The 21,694-nt window shown below is 40.6% G+C and overlaps 1 protein-coding gene across 2 annotated transcripts in view; it reads right to left on the reverse strand.

Moving 5' to 3' along the window:
• The window catches only part of ACE2 (angiotensin converting enzyme 2), a 56,481-nt gene extending 36,201 nt beyond the window's left edge, over window positions 1–20,280 (reverse strand). The window contains exons 1-3 of one of the 2 annotated variants that reach the window (XM_059911338.1): window positions 20,201–20,280; window positions 13,731–14,018; window positions 529–687 (exon numbers count right to left, since the gene is read on the reverse strand). In XM_059911338.1, coding sequence (XP_059767321.1) covers window positions 529–687; window positions 13,731–13,916 — 345 coding nt within the window. In that variant the 5' untranslated portion in view covers window positions 13,917–14,018; window positions 20,201–20,280. Of the gene's footprint in view, window positions 1–528; window positions 688–13,730; window positions 14,019–14,666; window positions 15,030–20,200 lie in introns of those variants that run through there. The other variant, XM_059911337.1, reaches the window with a different exon arrangement.
• Window positions 20,281–21,694: the final 1,414 nt, after the last annotated feature.

Raw genomic sequence — 21,694 nt, forward strand, 5'->3', positions numbered from 1 at the left:
GCCCATCCCTGAAGTATTTTGAGCTGGGGTGGTTTAGCCACTTGTTAAAGAAGTTGCAGAGGAGAGTCAAGAAGCAAAGGGGTGGGGGGGGATCAGACGACATACAGGGCTTCTCAAGCTTAGCACCATTGACGTTTTGGACCAGACGACTCTTGTCTTTGGGGGCTTCCTTGTGCCCTGTAGAGTGTTTAGCAGAATCCCTACCCGCTAGATGCCAACAGCACCCCTCAACAGTTGTAAAAACCAAAAATGTCTCCAGACGTTGTCAAACTGTCAGTGTCCATATACACCACAGCGCCCTTACAATCGTGGTTTAACAATGTGTCCTAACATACCAGTGTCCTCCTTCACTCTCAAAGGATTCCAGTTTGGATGATAAGTTACGTGGCCACCCTACCGAGGCACAGAGCTCTTTCTATTGTGAGCATTGCTTTTTTGGCAGATAAAGGAAGCAGCCCGGGGTGATATTAATGTTTAAGATTTCCCAAATATTTCAACTCTTGGGGTCAATGCTAGCATGTCACATACTCGTTTGCTCTTGTCTGCTGAGAGCACTGAGGTCCCACTCTGCTGAAGGGCCTGCAATTGACGTTTGAGTGTGAGATTCTGAATTTCTTCTAGTGGATAAGTTTTGGCAATCCTGGACTGTTCTTCATAAAAGGCAGACCATTTGGCCCTGGCTGCATTCTGAAACGACAAAAAATAAAAATAATAATAATAATAAAGTTGAAGTTAGAATGGCACTGCTCGAATAGATAGAACAGAAGATATAGTCCAAAGAGCATCTGGTGGAACATTTAATATTTCCTGAGTGATTTAATTCTCTATTTTGCTGAAGGTCAAAGTTTAGGTTAAGAGTGACCAAGCCACTCTTGGTCACTCTCTCTTTCTGACCTAGTGCTTAGTTTTCCCAAGGGTCCTGTCCCCAGAACTGGAAGTGAATTCTCACGGATGATTCATGTTGTGAGGCCCTGGAATGTATGGCCTTAGCACTTGTGACGTGGGTGAGTTGGTCAAGGGTTCAAGGATGAGCGCTCTAAAGGGAGAGTCCAGCAGAGCTCAGAGCGGACTTCCTGGGCATACAGCGCCTCACGGCGATAAGAACCATAAGAAATGAGAACCAGTTTACAGGAAGCTCCGTGGTGCCATGATTTACCAGAGATTCTGATCTTAAAGTATGATCCCCAGTCAAGGTTGCCCAGAACATGGCCATTTGGTAGCTGTGGTGATTTTCTACCAGCAAAAGAAACCAATAAGCAGGTGATGATGCCAGGATTCACTTGCCCCCCCATCTTGACCATCAGTAGGCAAGTGGACTTCTCCAGACTTATCCAATGCAGTCTTCTCTCAGCGCACAAGCTCATTTCCATTTATCAAAGACTGAAATGAGCAACTATTTTGTACATTGTACTTCTCTAGACCCTATAAAAGAGGTAGCATATAAGGCAAGTAAGAACTCCATTCCTGAGTCAGACACTTCTGACTAGCTGTTGTGACCTTGAGCAAATTACTTAGTCTCTCTGAATCACGTTACCTTACCCGTAAAATGAGAGTAATAATAGTAGAACTTACCTCAAAGGGTTGTTGTAAGGGCGAGAAAATTTAACAAGTAATATAATGCCTATCAAAGTGCCTGATACATCCCAAGCATTTAAAAATCATAGCTACTTTATCACTTACAGGGAAAAAAAGTCTTGTCCTTAAGTTGCTGACAGTTTTATCAAATAGATAAGATATGCATCGTGAATGTTTCATTACTGAAACAAGAGCATATGATAATGTATAAACTATGAGTGGGGCTAAGCAGTTCCTGTTACAGGGACCAGATTTGGCAAGCCCTCATGGAGGAGGTGGAACTTAAGACAGACCTTAAAGTAGGTAGGAGATAGATGGGTGTAGAGGACTTTGCAAAATAATTTACCTCATTTGGTCTTCTTAACAACCCCACGAGATAGAAAATTATTCTATTTCCATTTTTCCTATGTGTAGAAAGGGGCTAAGAGAAATAAATAGTGGAGCTGGCAACTAACTGCCAGTATCTGAATCCTGGATCCTGTGGTGGGCAGACACTAAGATGGCTCCTGTGATCCCTACTTCCTGGTGGTACACCCTTGTGTGTCCCCCTCCCCTTGAGTGTGAGCAGGACCTGTGTGACTCACTTCTAACTGGGAGAATATAGCAAAAGTGACAGGATATACATGTTTATGTTACATAAGATTGCCATTTTTATCTTGCCAGAAGACTCTCCCTTGCTGATTTTGATGTAGCAAGATGCCATGTTGTGAGCTATCCTATGGATAGGGCCACATGGTGAGGAATTGAAGATGGCCTCTGACTGACATCCTAAGGACCTCAGTTCAGCAACATATGAGGATCTAAATGCTACCACTAACCACATTAGCTTGGAAGTGGATTCATCCCCAGTTGAGTTGCAGATGAGACCACAGCTCTAGCCGGGACCTTGATTGTAAGCTTATGAGACTCAGAAGCAGATCCAGCTAAGCTATGCCTGGATTCCCGCCCCACAGGAACTGTGAGATAACAAGTGTGTGTTGTTTTAAGCTACTACACTTGTGGTAATCTTTTACTCAATAGATAACTAGTACAGATTCCAAAGCAGGATCCAGGCATGACTGCACTCTCTAGGCCAAGGAATTTTACTTTTATCCTGTAAATACTAGGGAGTCACTTAGGGGTTGCAAGCAGGTGTGTGACATGATGAAAGTGGTGCAGGAAAGGGACAACAACGGATCAGACAAGAGATGAAGGGAATAGTCGCAGTGAAATGGAAAAAGATTTCTCTCTTTATTGAGCACACCCCCTCAGGAACTACTTCTCAGTTAATCTTCACAAACAATCTTGTGAAGTAGTTGTGATTGTCTCCACTTCACAAATGAGGGAAATGAGGCACAGAGCAGGTAAGTAACTTTGCCTAGGTCACACAGCTAGCACCTGGAAGAACCAGGGTGTCAACCCAGAAATGTTCACCTCCAAAGCTAATGCTCTTAACCATTGGCTATAGATTGGATTCGACACATTCTGGTCTTGTCTCTAACATGCCCGAATGAGAGGGAGTGAGCTATGGAAAGAGGAGTTTGGTCTACAGCACAAATTCATTTACGCAACCCACCACTCACCTCTCAGTCCCTACCCTTTTTCATCCAATCCAGAATGACTGACAGCAAAATTTCTAGTAAAACTTTGATCCCAAATTAAGGCAATTCTTTTCTTTTCAATCTACTTTGGAAACAGCTCACAATCCCCAAAAGGCCCCAATCTTAAAATATTTTTTAAAAATTATACTGCATGTGGGAACTTTGAAGATATCTGTTTTATTTTATTTATCACTATCATATACAAGTGTTATACTTTATATCACAAAAAAATTACTTTATGTTGCCTTGAATTTTGGCCCCTGAGGACACACTGTTCCATCCCAAGCTGTTCTTTTTAATATTGCTTACAATTTATTCCATATTCATACTATAAGGCTCCCAAGCCTAAATAAAACTGACAGCTTACAAGTTATACAGAGAATCAAAGTCAGTTCATACATACCAACCAAGTAACATAGACAGTGTTTGAGAGCTATATGTAATTTTTGGATTTGAATGATGAATGAATTGAAGCATATACAGTAACTTACATAGCTACAGGGTTCAAAAGGAACCATTACAAATCAAATAGGTGGCATCCCATACTGCCTCTGTGCAAAGGCAGGAGAGCAGCAACTAACACAGCAAAAGTTTCCACAGCCATTGATGGGGGTTTGGGGTCAAGACACACATTACTCAGTACAATCACAGGAAGTTAGAACCCTCTCTGACTTCCTACATATAACTACAGTGGATACCATATTCTCATCCTACAAGAGATTCTTTGTAATTTCAAGGACTGAAAATGTAAAATCCTAAATTATATTTTAAAACACTCCAAAAGATATCCTGCTCTTTTTGGCCCTAATGATATACAAGTTAAATATGATTTCATTATGCTTTTAAATGTTTTCATATGAGCTTCATCTTAAGCCATAGGTCTGCAGTCTCTACCCAAATTATGATAGTTTTATCTAAACAATTAAAATGCTTTTGTGATAAGTTGTTTGAAATGAAAAGAATTAAAATCTCACTTTCTTTTTTTCTATAGCTCACTATCAACCCCTAAACCACTTCTTCCCCTGTAGGTATAAGAGTTCCCTGAAGACAGAAGATGAAAAACTGAATGGAACCTTAGCATCCAAGCAGTGACTTGGAGCCCGACAGGCTCCCAGGGAACCCTCCACCCTCAGGTCCCATATGCTGGTCCAGTTTCCATATATAGCTCTCAAAACCACATCAGATTCAAAGATGAAAACTGCCTTGGTTACTTTTCAAATATGCCCAGATACTTGCATATTTTTTAAAACAGCTTATTCTATTCAACGAAGTAGGTAATCTAAATTATAACAATATTGCTTTGCCATGAGAATCAAAAATTTATTTTTTCTTTTTTCAGATGGGAGGAAGGGGTGTGGCTTCCAAACATTTTAATTTTTTCTGAATTTTATCTCATAGGGAAAAAGAAAAATCCACACACACCTGAAATTGGGTCCTGCCAGAAAGTGGCCCACCAGATATATATTTGAGATATTTCATAATAAACAAATATAACATAGTATAAGTAACATAGAAAATATCACGAAAACCTCTACTCAGATTTTTTAAATGTTGACACTTTGCAATAGTTGCTTCAGACATATTTATTTAGTGGTTAGAATCAATAATACAATATTATATACTCAAAAGTTGCTAAGAGAGTAGATCTTAAATGTTCTCACTACAAAAAAGAAATGGTAGGACTTCCCTGGTGGAGCGGTGGTTAAGAATCCGCCTTTCAATGCAGGGGACACGTGTTCAAGCCCTGGTCCGGGAAGATCCCACGTGCCGCAGAGCAACTAAGCCCATGTGCCACAACTACTGAGCCTGTGCTCTAGAGCCCGTGAGCCACAACTACTGAGCCCACGTGCCACAACTACTGAAGCCTGCATGTCTAGAGCCCATGCTCCGCAACAAGAGAAGCCACCACAATGAGAAGCCCGCACACTGCAACGATGAGTAGCCCCCGCTCGCCGCAACGAGAGAAAGCCCTCACAGCAAAGAAGACCCAATACTGCCAAAAATTAATTAATTAATTTAAAAAAAACACATATTCTCAGAAGTGGAATTGATGGGTTAAAGCAATTTTCAACTCCTGTAGATATTGTTAAATCTTGGTAAATCTGATTTTATGTCAACTCGACGTTTCATTATTAATATAATGTTATCCCTCTGATTATTAGTGAGGTTAAACATATATATGAGGTATATAAATATATATATATTCAAATTTCCTCCTCTATGCATTTACTGCTCATATCTTTTCCCCATTTTTCTAGTGAATTTTTGTCTTTTTTATCACTTAGTAAAATTTCTTTATAGATTCTGACTGTTAATCTTCTGTTAATTATATGTATCACAAATGTCTTCACAAGCTCTGCTTCTTGTCTTGTGTGTGTCTGTGTGTGTATGTTTATGATGTCTTTTAGTGCACAGAAGTTTCTTTCTAATCCTAATTCAACTGATTTGCTCAGTCTTTTCCTCTATAGATTGATTCTTTTGTCCCTTATTTAATAAATCATTCTAAAGCAAAAGTCATTTAATAAACCATTCCTGGGCTTCCCTAGTGGCACAGTGGTTAAGAATCCACCTGCCCTCTCGGACTTCAGACTATACCACAAAGCTACAGTAAACAAGACAGTACGGTACTGGCACAAAAACAGAAATATAGATCAATGGTACAGGATAGAAAGCCCAGAGATCAACCCACGCACATATGGTCACCTTATCTTTGATAAAGGAGGCAAGAATATACAATGGAGAAAGGACAGCCTCTTCAATAAGTGGTGCTGGGAAAACTGGACAGCTACATGTAAAAGAATGAAATTAGAACACTCCCTAACACCATACACAAAAATAAACTCAAAGTGGATTAAAGACTTAAATGTAAGGCCAGACACTATCAAACTCTTAGAGGAAAACACAGGCAGAACACTCTATGACATAAATCACAGCAAGATCCTTTTTGACCCATGTCCTAGAGAAACGGAAATAAAAACAAAAATAAACAAATGGGACCTAATGAAACTTAAAAGCTTTTGCACAGCAAAGGAAACCATAAACAAGATGAAGAGACAACCCTCAGAATGGGAGAAAATATTTGCAAATGAAGCAACTGACAAAGGATTAATCTCCAAAATTTGCAAGCAGCTCATGCAGCTCATATCAAAAAAACAAACAACCCAATCCAAAAATGGGCAGAAGACTTAAAGAGACATTTCTCCACAGAAGATATACAGATTGCCAACAAACACATGAAAGAATGCTCAACGTCATTAATCATTAAAGAAATGCAAATCAAAACTACAATGAGATATCATCTCACACCAGTCAGAATGGCCATCACCAAAAAATCTACAAACAATAAATGCTGGAGAGGGTGTGGAGAAAAGGGAACCCTCTTGCACTGTTGGTGGGAATGTAAATTGACACAGCCACTATGGAGAACAGTATGGAGGTTCCTTAAAAAACTAAAAATAGAACTACCATACAACCCAGCAATCCCACCACTGGGCATATACCCTGAGAAAACCATAATTCAAAAAAAGTCATGTACCACAATGTTCATTGCAGCTCTGCTTACAATAGCCAGGACATGGAAGCAACCTAAATGTCCATCAACAGATGAATGGATAAAGAAGATGTGGCACATATATACAATGGAATATTACTCAGTCATAAAAAGAAATGAAATTGAGTTATTTGTAGTGAGGTGGATGGACCTAGAGTCTGTCATACAGAGTGAAGTAAGTCAGAAAGAGAAAAACAAATACCGTATGCTAACACATATATATGGAATCTAAAAAACAAACAAACAAAAATGGTCATGAAGAACCTAGGGGCAAGATGGAAATAAAGACGCAGACCTACTGGAGAATGGACTGGAGGATACGGGGAGGGGGAAGGGTAAGCTGGGACGAAGTGAGAGAGTGGCATGGACATATATACACTACCAAACGTAAAATAGCTAGCTAGTGGGAAGCAGCCGCATAGCACAGGGAGATCAGCTCGGTGCTTTGCGCCCACCTAGAGGGGTGGGATAGGGAGGGTGGGAGGGAGGGAGACACAAGAGGGATGAGATATGGGGATATATGTATATGTATAACTGATTCACTTTGTTATAAAGCAGAAACTAACACACCATTGTAAAGCAGTTTTACTCCAATAAAGATGTTAAAAAAAGTAAAAAAAAAAAGAATCCACCTGCCAATGCAGGGGACACGGGTTCAAGCCCTGGTCCGGGAAGATCCCACATGCCATGGAGCAACTAAGTCTGTGCACCACAACTACTCAGCCTGCACTCTAGAGCCCATGAGCCACAACTACTGAGCCTGCGCACCACAACTACTGAAGCCCGTGCACCTAGAGCCCGTGCTCTGCAACAAGAGAAGCCACCGCAATGAGAAGCCCACGCACCCCAATGAAGAGTAGCCCCCGCTCGCCACAACTAGAGAAAGCCCATGCGCAGCAACGAAGACCCAATGCAGCCAAAAATAAATGATAATAAATAAAAATAAATATAAAAAAGAAATCTTATCTATAAAAAATAATAATAATAATAAACCATTTCTAACCAAGAGTCACCTATATATCCTTATAAAAGTTTGTCTTGCTTTTCCCATTTAATTTTTAGTCTATCTTAAATTTATTTGTATCTATTACATAAAGTAGGAATGCCTTGAGCTTTGGGTCATAAAAGGGTCCCTACAGATTTTTTAATTTGCTTCTTTTTTCCAGAGCTCTAGGAACCTGAACAAGTTTTTTGTTAATTTCTTGGCTCAATATTCCTGCACCCTGCTAGTTGTGTAAATTCATTTTCCACACCTATTAAAAAAATTCACAAGTGAAACCTGATTTTGATCAAGTCTCTAGATCAGGACTCTGCCCACCATTTGTTTTTGTAAATAAAGCTTTATTGCAACATATTCACACCCATTTATGTGCTGTCTATGGCTGCTTTTGTGCTACAATGGCAGAGTTGACTGGTCTAAAATGGCAGAGTTGAATAGAGGCTGTAGGGCTCACAAAGCCTGAAATATTTACTACCTGGCCTGTTATGGAAAAAGTGTGCTGACCTCTGTCTCGGATCTATACATTTACAGAAAACACAGGGGTCAAAAGAGCATGTTAACCAATATTATAGGGACATAATCAGCAAATCCAGAAAGTGGGAGTTTCTATAGGACTAACAGTTCAGTACTTCTGCGAATAAATTGCAAAACAAAACAAAACAAAACAAAACAAACAGAAAAATGAGGGAGGGACTCTATAGACTAAAAGAGACTTAAAGTACATCTGCTAAAATGATCAAGAGAGGACCTTGTTAGATCCTGATTCAAACAAACCAGCTGAAATTCTTTTTAAACGAGACATTAGGGTACATTTGAATACTGACTAGATATTTGATGGTATTGAGGGATTATTGTCAAGTTTTTGACGTGGTACTGTTATTAAGGTTGTTTTAAAAATTCTTACTTTGAGAGCTAGAAGGTGAAATATCTACACATAACTTATAGTTATATGATGTTGGGGATTTCCTTCAAAATAATCCAATAAACATGGGGTTGGGTAGAAAAACAAAACAAGATTGGCCAAAGTGTTGACAATTGCTGAAGCTAGGTGATGGGTATAAGGAGATTCAACATACTAGTCCTTCTTCTTTTATATGTGTTTGACAATTTTTACAATGAAAAGTAAAAAAAAAAAATCCATATAATGGAATACTATCTGGCAATAAAATGGAACAAAGTAATGATACATGCTACAGCATGCAAAGTGAAAGAAGCCAGTCACAAAAGACCACCTAGTGTATAATTCCATTTATATGACATGTCCAGAATAGGCAAATCTATAGAGACAGAAAGTAGATTAGTGGTTGCTTAGAGCTGGGGGTGGGGGAGGAAGAATGATTGCTAATGGGCGTGTAGTTTCTTTTGGGAGTGATGAAAATGTTCTAAAATGAGATGGTGATGACGGTTGTACAATTCTGTTAATATACTAAAAAGCATTGAATTGTAGACTTTAAATTGGTGAATTTTATGGTGCATAATTGTATCTCAACAAAGCTGTTGTTAAAAGCCCTCAATAGTAAAAGCAAAGAAAAAAAAAACCCACCTTATTCCCTAGCTCCTATAACTAGATCTGAAACACCCATGGAACCGCTCCAAACCAAAGGATTTAGCCAAAATTAAATGAATTCTCTTTTGCCCAGTTACCTGGCACACACTAAGAAGCAGCGGCAGTTCCTGACCACCAGGCCGCCCTCCCTGGGCGTAGCTGGTGGATGCCTGGTGTCCTGTCAGAGCGCTTAGATCAGTGAGTAATTGTGTCAAATTTGGATGGAATTAAACATGTCATTTTGAGTTGCTCAAGTTCAGTTTCACCAAATTACATCACTCAACTGGGACATCATCAAGTTTTCATGACAAAGAAAAACTAGCATGAACAGGCCTCCAATGCACTTGACTCATGTTAATCCTCCACATGTGGAACTTACTCATTCCCCAGTTATCCACTGAAAAATCTTGGCTGGGCCCATCCACCCTCTTATGTTTCAAGCGACAAAAAATAAGTGACTTGCCCAAGGTATCACAGCCAGCTCAGGAGGGTCAAGATAGCATCAGATTCCCTGAATTCCATCGTATTTGCATCACACTGACTTTTCCCAACCCCTGTACCTGGGTGTAGGTACTTGTATGTGTTGGGGAGTGTGGGACAAATTCATTGGAGACAGGGTTGGAGTCTACATTCTTTCCTTGGGTACAGAATAGCAGTTTAAAATGACCCTTCTCTGGGTTCACTGTGCCCCCAGCCCTAAAAACAGAGGAAAAGGTTTAGGAAGCAGGTGTGCCCAAGGACTCTAGGGGCCCTGACCACCCAAAGGGTAAGTGTGGGCCTCCTGCTCTCTCTTCACAACTTCTGATAACTCAACAAGAAATATTTATGAAGTGTTTTTGGAGACCTCCAGGGCTCCAACAGGGCAGTCTTCAACACGCCCTTCAGCTGCATGCACAGGAATTTGGGGTAGCTGTAGGAGTTACTGCCAAATACTGGAACAGTGAACCAGGATGCCCCTGCCAGTGATGGGATCCTTTTGCTCTCTCCCAGGGATGAAAAAATTGTCCAGGGACCTCCTATGTTGCTAGAGAGCTTCCGACTTTGCAAAAAAAAAAAGAAAGAAAGAAAGAAAAAGAAACAAGAAAAAAAAAATCCTTTTGACTTACAAAGGACTCTTTCAAAAACAAAACCAACAATAAACTTACAAAGAAGGGGCAATGCAAAAAAGTAATGTCATTTTACTGAGGAGAGAATTACAGCTTAATTGGTGAATGTTCGATCTCAAACATGAGAACAGTATTTGCTCTAAAGCAAGTGTTTGGTAATTAATTTTCACTGAATTTCTGAACTATATGGAAACCTGTTTTGAACCAAGCTTTTTTCCTTATCTCTATCTGATGGGCCTCTCCTAAGCAGGGAGATTTGGGGACACTATACTGATCAAGTTTTGGTGTCTTCTATTATTTTAAGCTATAGTCTCATGACTTGATCTGAGAATCGCCATACTAGGTCAGATTGATTGGCTGACAAGTCCAATATTCTGACTCTGAAAGTTATACCAAGGGATAATTAGGAAATGGCAGATTGCCCTCAATAATGTCACCCTGATAGGATATGAACAGACACATGTCATACAGCCCAAATTTCTCTTCCTGTATTAGTTATCTATTGCTACAATAATACTACATAACAGACAACCAAAAATCTCAATGGCATGTGTTCATTGTTTACGTGCCTAGAATCACTGAGGGTTACCAGGCAGCTCTGCTGATCTTGGCTGGATTTGCGTACAACTCTGGGGGATTGCTTTCAGACGGGACAACTATTCCACACATCCCTCACTCTTTAGCTGGCCAATCCAGGCATGTTCTCACGGCAAAGCCAAAGGTGCAAAGAACAAGCCCCACCGTTGAAGTCCATTCCAAGCCTCCACTTGCATCACGTCTGCTAACAGCCCATTGGTCAAAGTAAGTCACATGGCAAAGGACACAGTCACATCACCTTCAGTGGGATGGCACTGCAAAGTGACATAACCTTGGGTGTTGATATAGGGAAAGGTAAAGAACTGGGTCCATAAATGCACTTAACCACACTTCCTTACCCACAGTGGATCTACAATCCTTACATTCGCTTAAATACTTTGAAAACCGACTTATAGTTTTCAATGTCTCACTTTTTTAGATTAAAGGATGGCCTAGTTTTACAAGTCTTACCAGTTTTACCACCTATAATGTAAACAGCACCTCTTCCTATTTATTGTAAATTTCTCTCTTTTGAGCTTTCAAAGGCACCACCTTTCTAGTCTGAAGAGAGTTGGCCAGTACAACTGGGAACACTCTATCCTTTCTTGTTCCCTCTCAGACTCAGTTTTTTTTTTTCTTTTTGAGTCAGGCTTTGTAGAGCTAATTCTGCTTTCTCTTCTAACTCTCTCTGATCCCCCTAAATCATTCCAGTGGCTCTTGGGGAACATGCTCCATTTCTCCAGTTCTTTCTATTGATGGCCACCAGCAGCAGACCATATCTCAGCTTCCTGCTCATCTTGGTGCCTCTTGTAGCACCAGCTGCAGTGCCCGTTTCATCAGGGGATCTCAATATATGTGATAAGAGAATAGAAGAGCTATTGCTCTCCCTGTCCATTGCCCCCTCCCCAGGTAAATCCACACAGGTGCACTAATGCACTAACGTGCCCTTCACCATTGCTGGAGGAAGGAGATATTGGGCCCCCTGCTTGCTTCTTGCATTCAGATATTTTCACTTTTCCTTAAAGGGCCCATACCGTCAGCACTTTGACCACACTTTGTGGGTTTGTGCCCTTTCATTTCTGGCCTTTCCTCTAATCAACCAGTGCAATTCAAAAATGATAGCACTTAAGATCCAGAGATGATTTCAACAAACATCACTACATCTCGGTGTACAACATGCCCTCTCAGCATGTGGGCACTCAACAGAACTGTTACATGTCTCTTCAGCAATTATAACTCCCTCTCACATTCACAGCAATGATATCGTATTGTTCTCCCAGGCTCACAAGCATTGAGCACTATTTTGGTGGTTTTGTGTATTAACTGTCGTCACAGCAACCCTATGAGGCAAATATGAGTGTTACGTTGTTCTTCACAGGCAGAAAAACTAAGGCGCAGAAAGGTTCATTAACTAGCTCACGTTCACCCAGGTAGAAAGTGGTGGAGCCAGGATTTGGACCTCAGCAGTCTGACTCCAGAGCTCTTAGGCATGATGGCGGTCGACCTTCACCACCACCTGCGGACCATTCGGCTATGAATGAAAACAGAAGCTTTTTTTTTTTTTTTTAGATTCCATATATATGTGTTAGCATACCGTATTTGTTTTTCTCTTTCTGGAGGGTGGGAGGGAGACGCAAGAGGGAGGAAATATGGGGATATATGTATACCTATAGCTGATTCACTTTGTTATAAAGCAGAAACTAACGCACCATTGTAAAGCAATTATACTCCAATAAAGATGTTAAGAAAAAAAGAGAATGAAAACAAATGCACAATGCACTGCAGGTACCTCCAACAGAGATCAAATAAAAAGTGAGAAAAAAGCAACAGTGAAGAGGTGAAGAGAGGTAAGACCAAACTATGAGACAAGAAAGAAAAATGCTCTCCTATGACAACACTGGGCTGTCAAAATCTCCTGGATTTCTTTAAGCTTTAGAAAAATAGGGGGAAAAAAATCTCCTGAGGAATTCAAATGAGGCAGCAGGTCTCAGATTGGATCTGTCCAGTGAGCAGCAGTAATTTAATTTACATGCAACCCACTATTTGAACAAATACGCTTCTGAACTACATTTTTGAAAGAATGTATTGCTGTACAAGTGTCATAAAAACTTTTCTTAAATAATGTCACTCCATTTTCAGCACTGCTTTGGGATCTGTGAGGGAAGAAATCTCCTAAATCCTTGCACTTGTCAAACAAAACATCTTGCTTTCCCAGAGCATTCTGAGATTTGTCAGAACTGGTTTGATTATGGTTTTTCTTGGAGGGTTCTGTGGATCCCGTATGCTCTGGAAGTCCCTCAGAGCTCCGTAACCATTAAGGAAGGAATTCCCAAGTCCAGCCTCACCCGACCCCTGGTAATCTTAATTACTGGCTAGCTCTTTCACTAAGCCTCCAGTTGCATTTTTTTCAGTTAATAGATCATTTGTAGAGAGTCTTTAGACATTCCTGTTGACATTGTAGGCTTGGGAAAATTATTAACTCAATAACTTATGGCATTTCTATGAAATGCTTTGAAAGCCTGACTATGATGAGAATTACGGTGGCAACTTTCTAAAGCATGTTCACTGGTTTCCAAGAATCTGTACTGAGACCAGTGAATTATTTTGTAACAATTTTCCAAATGAACCAAAGGTCAATTGTTCAGGCATCTGGGACTCGAGAATCAGAAATACTGAGGCAAACATCCAACCTCACAGCTCAGAGCATTTCTTTGATTTCCCTTTTCAGTTTCCTGGGCAGTAAGCTGATTTTTAAGAAGCAACCGATATTCCTATGTAGCTATAGGAAAGAACTCACCATCTTTTGGACATTCTCATCGGTAATATTGGTGTTATAATTCCAAGAAGCAAGTGAACTTTCATAAGACAGGTCTTCAGCTTCACGGTCAAACTTCTGCAAAAACGTCTTGGCCTGTTCCTCAGTGGTGGACTGAGCAGCAGTTACAGCAACAAGGCTGAGAAGGAGCCAGAAAGAGCCTGACATCCTTCTCTGTGCGCCAAGATCCCAGTCACTGAACAACTTCCCTAGAGTGAAACCTCCTCATGAGATTTTCTCTCTCATCAGCCTTTGAACTTGGGTTGGGCACTGAGCAGGAAGATAAAAAAAAAAGGAAGAAGAAGAAAAAACAGTAAACAATCTGCTGAACCAACACAAAATTCATCCTGGAGAGGACAGATATGTAAACAGATTTTAGAATGATTTCTTAAAGTAAATCAAATAAACAAATGTTATTCATTAATCCTAGAGAATCATAGCTCTCCTCAAATTTTATGGCCAAATCAAAACTTGTCCATTTGGTTAGTATGTTCCTTAAAATCTGTTAAAGATACACTGAAGGTGTTATGATTTTACAGTGACCAACGAACTCTAGGATTAGGGGTCATGGGGGTAATGTTGGGACTTATACGTTTTAGAGACAATTCCGTTAAGTCACTTCTCTCTCCTTCCTTTTTATTTTACACTCATATTCACAGAAACTCTCTATTTGGGTAACATTTTCCCTTCCTAAATAAACAACTTTGCCCTTGTCTCTATAGAATTCATTTTTTTCTGATAAATTTTAATTTCCAGGGCCATTTTTAAAATTATAAGACCACCCTCCACTCCACAAGTTAACTCTCTTGATTTAACTTGGAAAAACTTAAAAAGGCTCCTTTTCTCTTTCTCAGATGATCATGCTAAACACTGGTTCTACAACTAACTTCACTGTGTGCCTCCATCCCTTTCACTTACCTGTTCAAAGCTCGGTCAAGGTCACAAGGAAGTCAGAATGCCACCACATGGTATGAAATTCAGAGACTGTCCATCTCAAGTTCTGGTCATCCATAGCCATGTATCATTGCATAGAATTCAAAGAGACTTTAGTGGTCATCCTGTAGGATCTCAGGAGCTGGACCACTGTCCTCATCCCCAGGGTGTAGGTATGAGTGTAATAGGTAAAAGAGAGGAGCCACTTTAAATGGCAGGGCTCATGGGCCTGCTTGACTGTGATTATGAAACCTTCACACAGGGAAAACATTTCTTTACCCAAAAAACAAGTCTTCCAGGTCCAGGTGAAATGGCAGTAACCAAGCCTTTAAAAAAAGTTTCCACTACTTCTCCTTATTCCAAAGTTGTACATGTTATTGTAGAAGAGGAAAAAAATAATAAGTAACTGTTTACAGTGCTTTGCATTATAATATCTCATTGAAGCATTACAACAAGCCTAGAGGCAAATATTTTTATCGTCATTGTACAGATTATAAAACTGAGGCTCAGAGAACTTAAATAAATGACCAAACCTTACTCAGCCAGGAAGTGGTAGAGCCAGGATACGAATGCATGCAGTTTGAATCTAGAGTACAGGCCTTTAAGTTGCTGTCAATAGTCTAAGAGCAATGATGGGGGTGTAGATAAAGAGCAGCACAGGGACGTGGGCCTTTGGTGACGATGATGGACTTGGTTCCGCTACATCAAAAAGAGGTGGATTCTGGGACTTCCCTGGTGGTCCAGTGGTTAAGAATCCGCCTTCCAATGCAGGGGACGCAGGTTCGATCCCTGGTCCGATCGCTGGTTGGGGAACTAAGACCCCACATGCCGCAAGGCAACTAAGCCCGCAGGTTCTAGAGCCTGTGCGCCACAACTACAGGGCCCTCGCGCCACAACTAGAAAGCCTGCATGCCACAACGAAAGATCTCATGTGCCACAACTAAGATCTGATGCAGCCAAATAAATAAATATTTTAAAAAAAGAGGTGGATTCTTACTACCCTTGATATGAATCAAAAGACATGATCCTTCTAAGAAATAAAGTAATTGACACATTTAAGCAATTATGATCAAGAAGGTTAAAAGAAAGTGAGCTGAGGGGATCAGTGCAGTTTCAGTCAGGCTCCTTCCACATTCAAGGAAGCTGAGATCCACTCGCTTTCACAGGCATTAAGAGAAAAACCGGTCAAGAGAAAAGGGGGCAGTGTGTGGGGCTCTGAACCAAGAGGTGGAATGTTACTTTAATAAAAGCTGAAACACAACTCTACTCAGGTTGCTTCCTGAATGAAGCTCTTGGGTTCAGGAAAAAAAATGGGAGTAGTCTAACTGCAATACACTGAGGCAGAAAATCAGATTAACGCGATCAAACTGAAATAGAGAAAGCAGGACATGAAATCTGAATGTTAAAACAGATGAACAAGGAGCCTGAGATAACAGTGAGGCAGGAGAAATCTAGAAGCCAAGAAATTTTGAGGAGCGAGGGAAATAGGAGAATTTTATCACAATAATTCTGTAGGAAAACTAGATCACAATGGCCAATTGCAAGCAATGACTGAATTATTGGAAGTTTTGTTGACTCTCCACTGAGAAGATACTGATGTTCTGACAGCCGCCCAGAAGTGTCCTGAGACCATTCTGAGAATGGGAAGAGTCCACTAAAGACCCAGGGGATGGGAGCCAGAAAGACAATTGGCCTAAAGGAACAGATCCTTTGTGAAAGAATGAAGAACCAGAAAAAACAGGAGAGTGGAAATTGAGGAAACCTGTTCTATTTTTCAAAAGGGTAGATGGAAGAGTTTGGTCTTGACACTAGACAAAAACTATCAAATATCATTTTTAGAATGTGGTTTGCACTTGGACAATATATATCTCTGGTCCCAAATATATATCTAGGGATTCACTAGGAACAAATAAGACGTTGCCTGCCTCATTTCCTTTGTATCTTCCATTTCAATAAGGGATTTAACAAAATGTAAAGTTCTACGACTAGCTCTAAATGTCCCTGAAAGAACCACACAGCACAGAAATCAGCAGTCCTCTGATCAACAACAGTTCATGTCCAAAACAACAAAAATCTTGATTCATGTATATAAAATAGATAAACAACAAGGTCCTACTGTATAGCACAGGGAAGTATATTCAATATCTTGTAATAACCTATAATGAAAAAGAATATATACATATATATGTATAACTGAATCACTTTGCTGTATACCAGAAACTAATACAACATTGTAAATCAACTATATTTCAATTAAAAAAAAGAATCTTGATTCAACAATTATTTATTGGCTACCTACTCTATGCTAGGCACTATTCTAGATACTGGATATACACTAAAGAATAAGACAGGAAAAGTTCCCGTGGATATCATATTATATGAGGTGGGGTAGCAGGAAGAAACAAATAGCTGATGGTAAATACTATGGCTTTACAATAAGCAGGAAAGGAGGAGGGTGAATGATGGGGTGGGGATGAGAGGATGACATCTGAGCAAAGACCTGAAGGAAGGGATGAAAGCCACATGAATATCTGAGGGGAGCCTTTTCCAGGCAGAGGGAACAGCAAGTGCAAAGGTCTCAAAAACATCAGAGGCCTTTGTGGCTGGAGCCCAGTGCATGGGGAAAGTGGCAGGAGGTGAAGATGGAGAGGAAGCTGTAAGGAGGGCCTTATAGACAATTGTAGGACTTTGGCTTCTACTCTGAGTAATGTGGGAAGACATTGGAGGACTTCAAGCAGAGAAGTGATCCGGCAAACGTTTTAACAGGATCACTCTCACTGCTGGTTAGAGAACAGACACTGAGGGGTGAGGGTAGAAGCAAGGAGGTCAGTCAGCGAGCTACTACAGCTGCCCAGTCAAGCAGGGTTGAATAAAAGCTTAATATGAGCAATCAATCCAACATGGCTGCCACCAAAAAGCAAAGCCATCTTAGACTATCTTAGACTTTGTTACTAGAAGTATTAAATACAAAAGAATTTAGAGCATCATGCTAATTTCTAAGACCCACAATTTTAGAGAGACACAGGAGAGTATCCAGAGGAAAATAAAGAAGAGAGTAAATAGGTCTAAAATAATGTCATTTGAAGCACAGTGCAGACGTGAGGAAGGAGACCCAGCATAGACAGCTCTCCTCCATCACGGGACTGTCATTTAGAAGAAGACTTAGGTAGCTTAACGGATTGACTCTGCCGCTGATTAGCTGTGTGACTTTCAGCAGGTGATATTTCCCTCACGTCTAATTTCCTTATTTCAAAGCTGATAATCATATTATACCCATCTCACAGGGACATTGTAAGTATTCTATGAATTAATACATGAGAACACAGAGAAAAATGCTGGGAGCCTAGTAATAAAAGCCACTCAAAGCGCGAGGAGCTGTATAATAATTAGTGGACTCCGAGAAGTGAGGGAGATTGGAGACTCGTCCGTAAGCGTTCTGTAGGAAAACTGTCATATTCTGAGAATAAGCAGGCCCACGTAAGCAAGATGAAAATGCACTGCTTTGACTCTGCTAGTTTTGCTTTTTTTAACCATTTAAGGTAGACATTTTTCTAAAATACATTCCATCTAATCAGGATGTTGCCTGAACATTATTTTATGTGTTCTTTTTTCTTTCCAGATGACTCAGTGTCATCATCTTGGGCAGCGTTTACTGACTAGGCTATAACGTGACAACATCTTCGGGGCTTTACATTAAATGGCTCCAAACCGCTTTATTGCTATTAACTGCTGTCTCTGCAGGTTCTGAATTCTGTGCCACTTCTTGAAGAATGCACTTTGACTGGCCCTGCCCACCACGAATCCCCTCCCTGTTTCTGATTTGCTGTCTGCTAAGAACTAAATGGAAACCAGATAACCATGGAGTTCAATCAGAACGCTCCCTCTTCATAGGCTCAGACCTGAGGGTGGGTCTTCATTCTCCTCGAGCAAAGTGCATAGACTTTGAGATCCATTTTTCCCTTACTGCTCAACTTTCTATCCACTTCCAACCGAGTCATAAATGGTGAGGTTGCTAAATAGCTATAGCAAAAATTTCCTCTAGCTCCCCAAGTTAAGAGGACAAGTTTGGTCAGAGCAAAAAGAATGTTTTGCGTAATTTCTTATCTTAAAATTGAGAGAGTAATGTTTCTGACAGAAATAAGAAAGGATATCAAGAATATAAAGTAGAGAGAATTTAAAACTCCACATGACCAAGAATGATTTGCCTTTAGTCCAATTGGTTTTGACCACATATTTATCACACAAAGTGCATTTATAAGTACTTTACAGAAAACAAATAAGTTGACTCTTTAGCCCAGAGGAAAAGCTAAAGTTCTTTCCTGTTTACATTTCTAGTTGCATAGCTGCCCCTTTTTCCTACAGATAGAGCAAAGATAATCTTCATTAACCAAATTGACAAATATTTTCAACAGACAGAGTTCAAGTTTGTGAGGCCAAACTCTGGATTCCAGGGAGGTTGTACGGATTATTACTGCTCTGAATTTATAATAGTACAGTGCTTGCCATGTAACCCGAATTTATTCCCCCACCCAGACTGTACAAAATAGCAGGTAACACTAGAGTCGCTAGTATAAATTTATATCTAGGGCCTTAGAAGCAAAACTTGAGCCTTTATTCTAAGTGAAATGAGAATCCATGGTAGAGTCTGAAAGGAGGAGTGACATGATCTCATTTACATTTGAAAAGCATCACTCTGGCTGCTGTATCAAGAACAGGTGGCTAGATTTTGAATACAGTTTGAAAATGAAACCAGGAGGATTTTCTGCTGAATTAGATGTAGGCTGTGAAAGATAGAGAGTCAAGGATTACTCCAGAGTGTTTGGATTGAACAACGAGAAGGATGAGGTTGACATCAATTTATATGGGGAAGGTTGCAGGTAAAACAGTTTAGAGGGAAGAGTAGGAGGTCAGTCAAGGTTGTGAGAAATCCAAGTGAGGCTATATACAAATCTTCAGTTTGGCAGCGAGCTCAGGGATGAAGATATAAATTGGAGAGTTGTTAGTCAAGTATGTCTTTTCAGTTAAGGCAAAGAGGAAAGGATCTTACTTCTTCAGGATCCCAGTGTGCTGGAAACTATTACATAGTCCAGACCTCAAAAGGAAAATGGGATGGGATAAGAAGGAAAAAAGCTACTTGAAACAACCTCCCTAGAGGAGCCATCTGTGGACTGTACAGGGAAGTGATAAAAGGGAGTTTCAGGAACTTGGCCAGAGCATCACATTTCTTGACTGGCTTATAGAAAAGTAGACACATCTCAGGAGCACAGGATGGTTGAGGTGAAGCAAGGTGCAGGTTCAGAGAAGGCAGCTGACATGATATACAGTCAAAGTCAAGTGGCTTAGACCCAGTCCAGGTCAAGGCTTAAACACTGACGGGCATTCAAAGCATAGAAGACTCCTTTTGGAGCTAGCTCCTGCCTGTCAGCTAGAGTCTGAGGGTGACTGAAGACTTTTACACTTTGGTTAATACTTCCTAATTGGCTCTAAATATCTTAGAATAAGCCTTCATCCCTACTGACCTCTATCTCAGTCTGCAGACTGAGTGGAAGAGCCATGTTTTCAGATCCAACTAGAAATGTCCAACAGCAGTTGTCTTCTTGAAGTCCAGCAGGTTCACCTTGGAGACACTGTACCATTCCCTCCTCCTCTTCTAAGGGATGTGTCTGGTCTGGGTCATCGGTAGGGCTTGGCCAAGGCTAGTTACCTTGGCCAAATCAGAGAGATGGGGAGTAGATAAATCACATTATAAATCCTCAAGGGCCTAACATAACATCTGCGCTTCAATCTCATGCCCACATGGATACATGCACTTGGAATTATAAGAATTTTTCTGAGACTTCAGAATCTACCATTTTTTAAATCAAAATATCTTGGCTTTTGATGAAATGTCATCACAAATACATAAAAACTAGAAGCTCAGTTGGGTAAGAGTCTTACTACTTCTTCATTCTTTGCCACTGACGACCCTCTTAAGGTTTGCCAGCCTGTCATCAGTCTCATCAGGAATCTTCTTTGGCTGAGAAATATGTCAATGCCTAGAAACCAGAAACTATACAACATAAGTCCCAGGGAAGCCTTGCATCTTTTCTAGGACAGTCAGAATGTGGTAGATATTAATAATATTAATTTGGATTCCATCCAGAAAGGAATCAAGGCCTTATGGCCTTGGAATCTGGATAATGCCATTATGTTACAAGATGTTATTTTTGGATTTCAGTTATTCCCAGTGTTTTGACATTGCTTTACATAAGGTTAGGCAAAGCTTCAGCGATCTCTGCAAGGATGAAATCACTAAGCAATCATGAACATTGAAAACTTGAGAATACACTTGGAGGAACTCTCATACTGAGCATCTTTCTCTGCTCAGCCTTCCCCCTGGATTTTGTGATTGGTACCGTCACAAGTTTTTTTGCCTCTCCTATTGTAATACTGGAATCTCCCTAAAATTAGCTAGGGAGCAGGAGTCAGTTATAGCTCGCTGGGATGCTTGATCATCTTTGGAAGCTGATTCAGCATCCTCTCTGAATTTATTTGGTCAAGAAGTCCTTAGGCCCAAGTTCCATACAAATTCAACATGAACCTGAAATTTCGGGATAGCTCCGACTCTTCCATATTATGTTTCTGGAAGATCTAGGACGCTTGGGAGCATGGGGCACTCCAGAGACACTTTTGGTAGCCTAGATCTATGCCGACAAGTAACATACTCCTTGGGAAACTGGAAAAGCAGTGGGGGAGGGCAAAAATCTCCATATATTACTCAGTTGGGATTTCAACCTGGCACTCTCCCTGAAGAGAGAGCTGCTGCTTATCAAAAACCAGAAGTAACAAGGCCCAGGACAAGGCAAGGCATTAGGTCAGGCCCCAATACACCCATCAGTGAGCACCAGGCATTGGCAAGCCAGCATCCTAAAGAGCTCCACTGGAGGCACGAGCCCCTGACAGGTATGGGGGTGCTGGGATGCAGCTGCCAGCTGGAATAGTCATGGGGTCAAGGGGAGCGGCAGAGTGGATAA

This window comes from Balaenoptera ricei, chromosome X (genome assembly GCF_028023285.1).
Source record: "Balaenoptera ricei isolate mBalRic1 chromosome X, mBalRic1.hap2, whole genome shotgun sequence".
Taxonomy (NCBI): domain Eukaryota; kingdom Metazoa; phylum Chordata; class Mammalia; order Artiodactyla; family Balaenopteridae; genus Balaenoptera; species Balaenoptera ricei.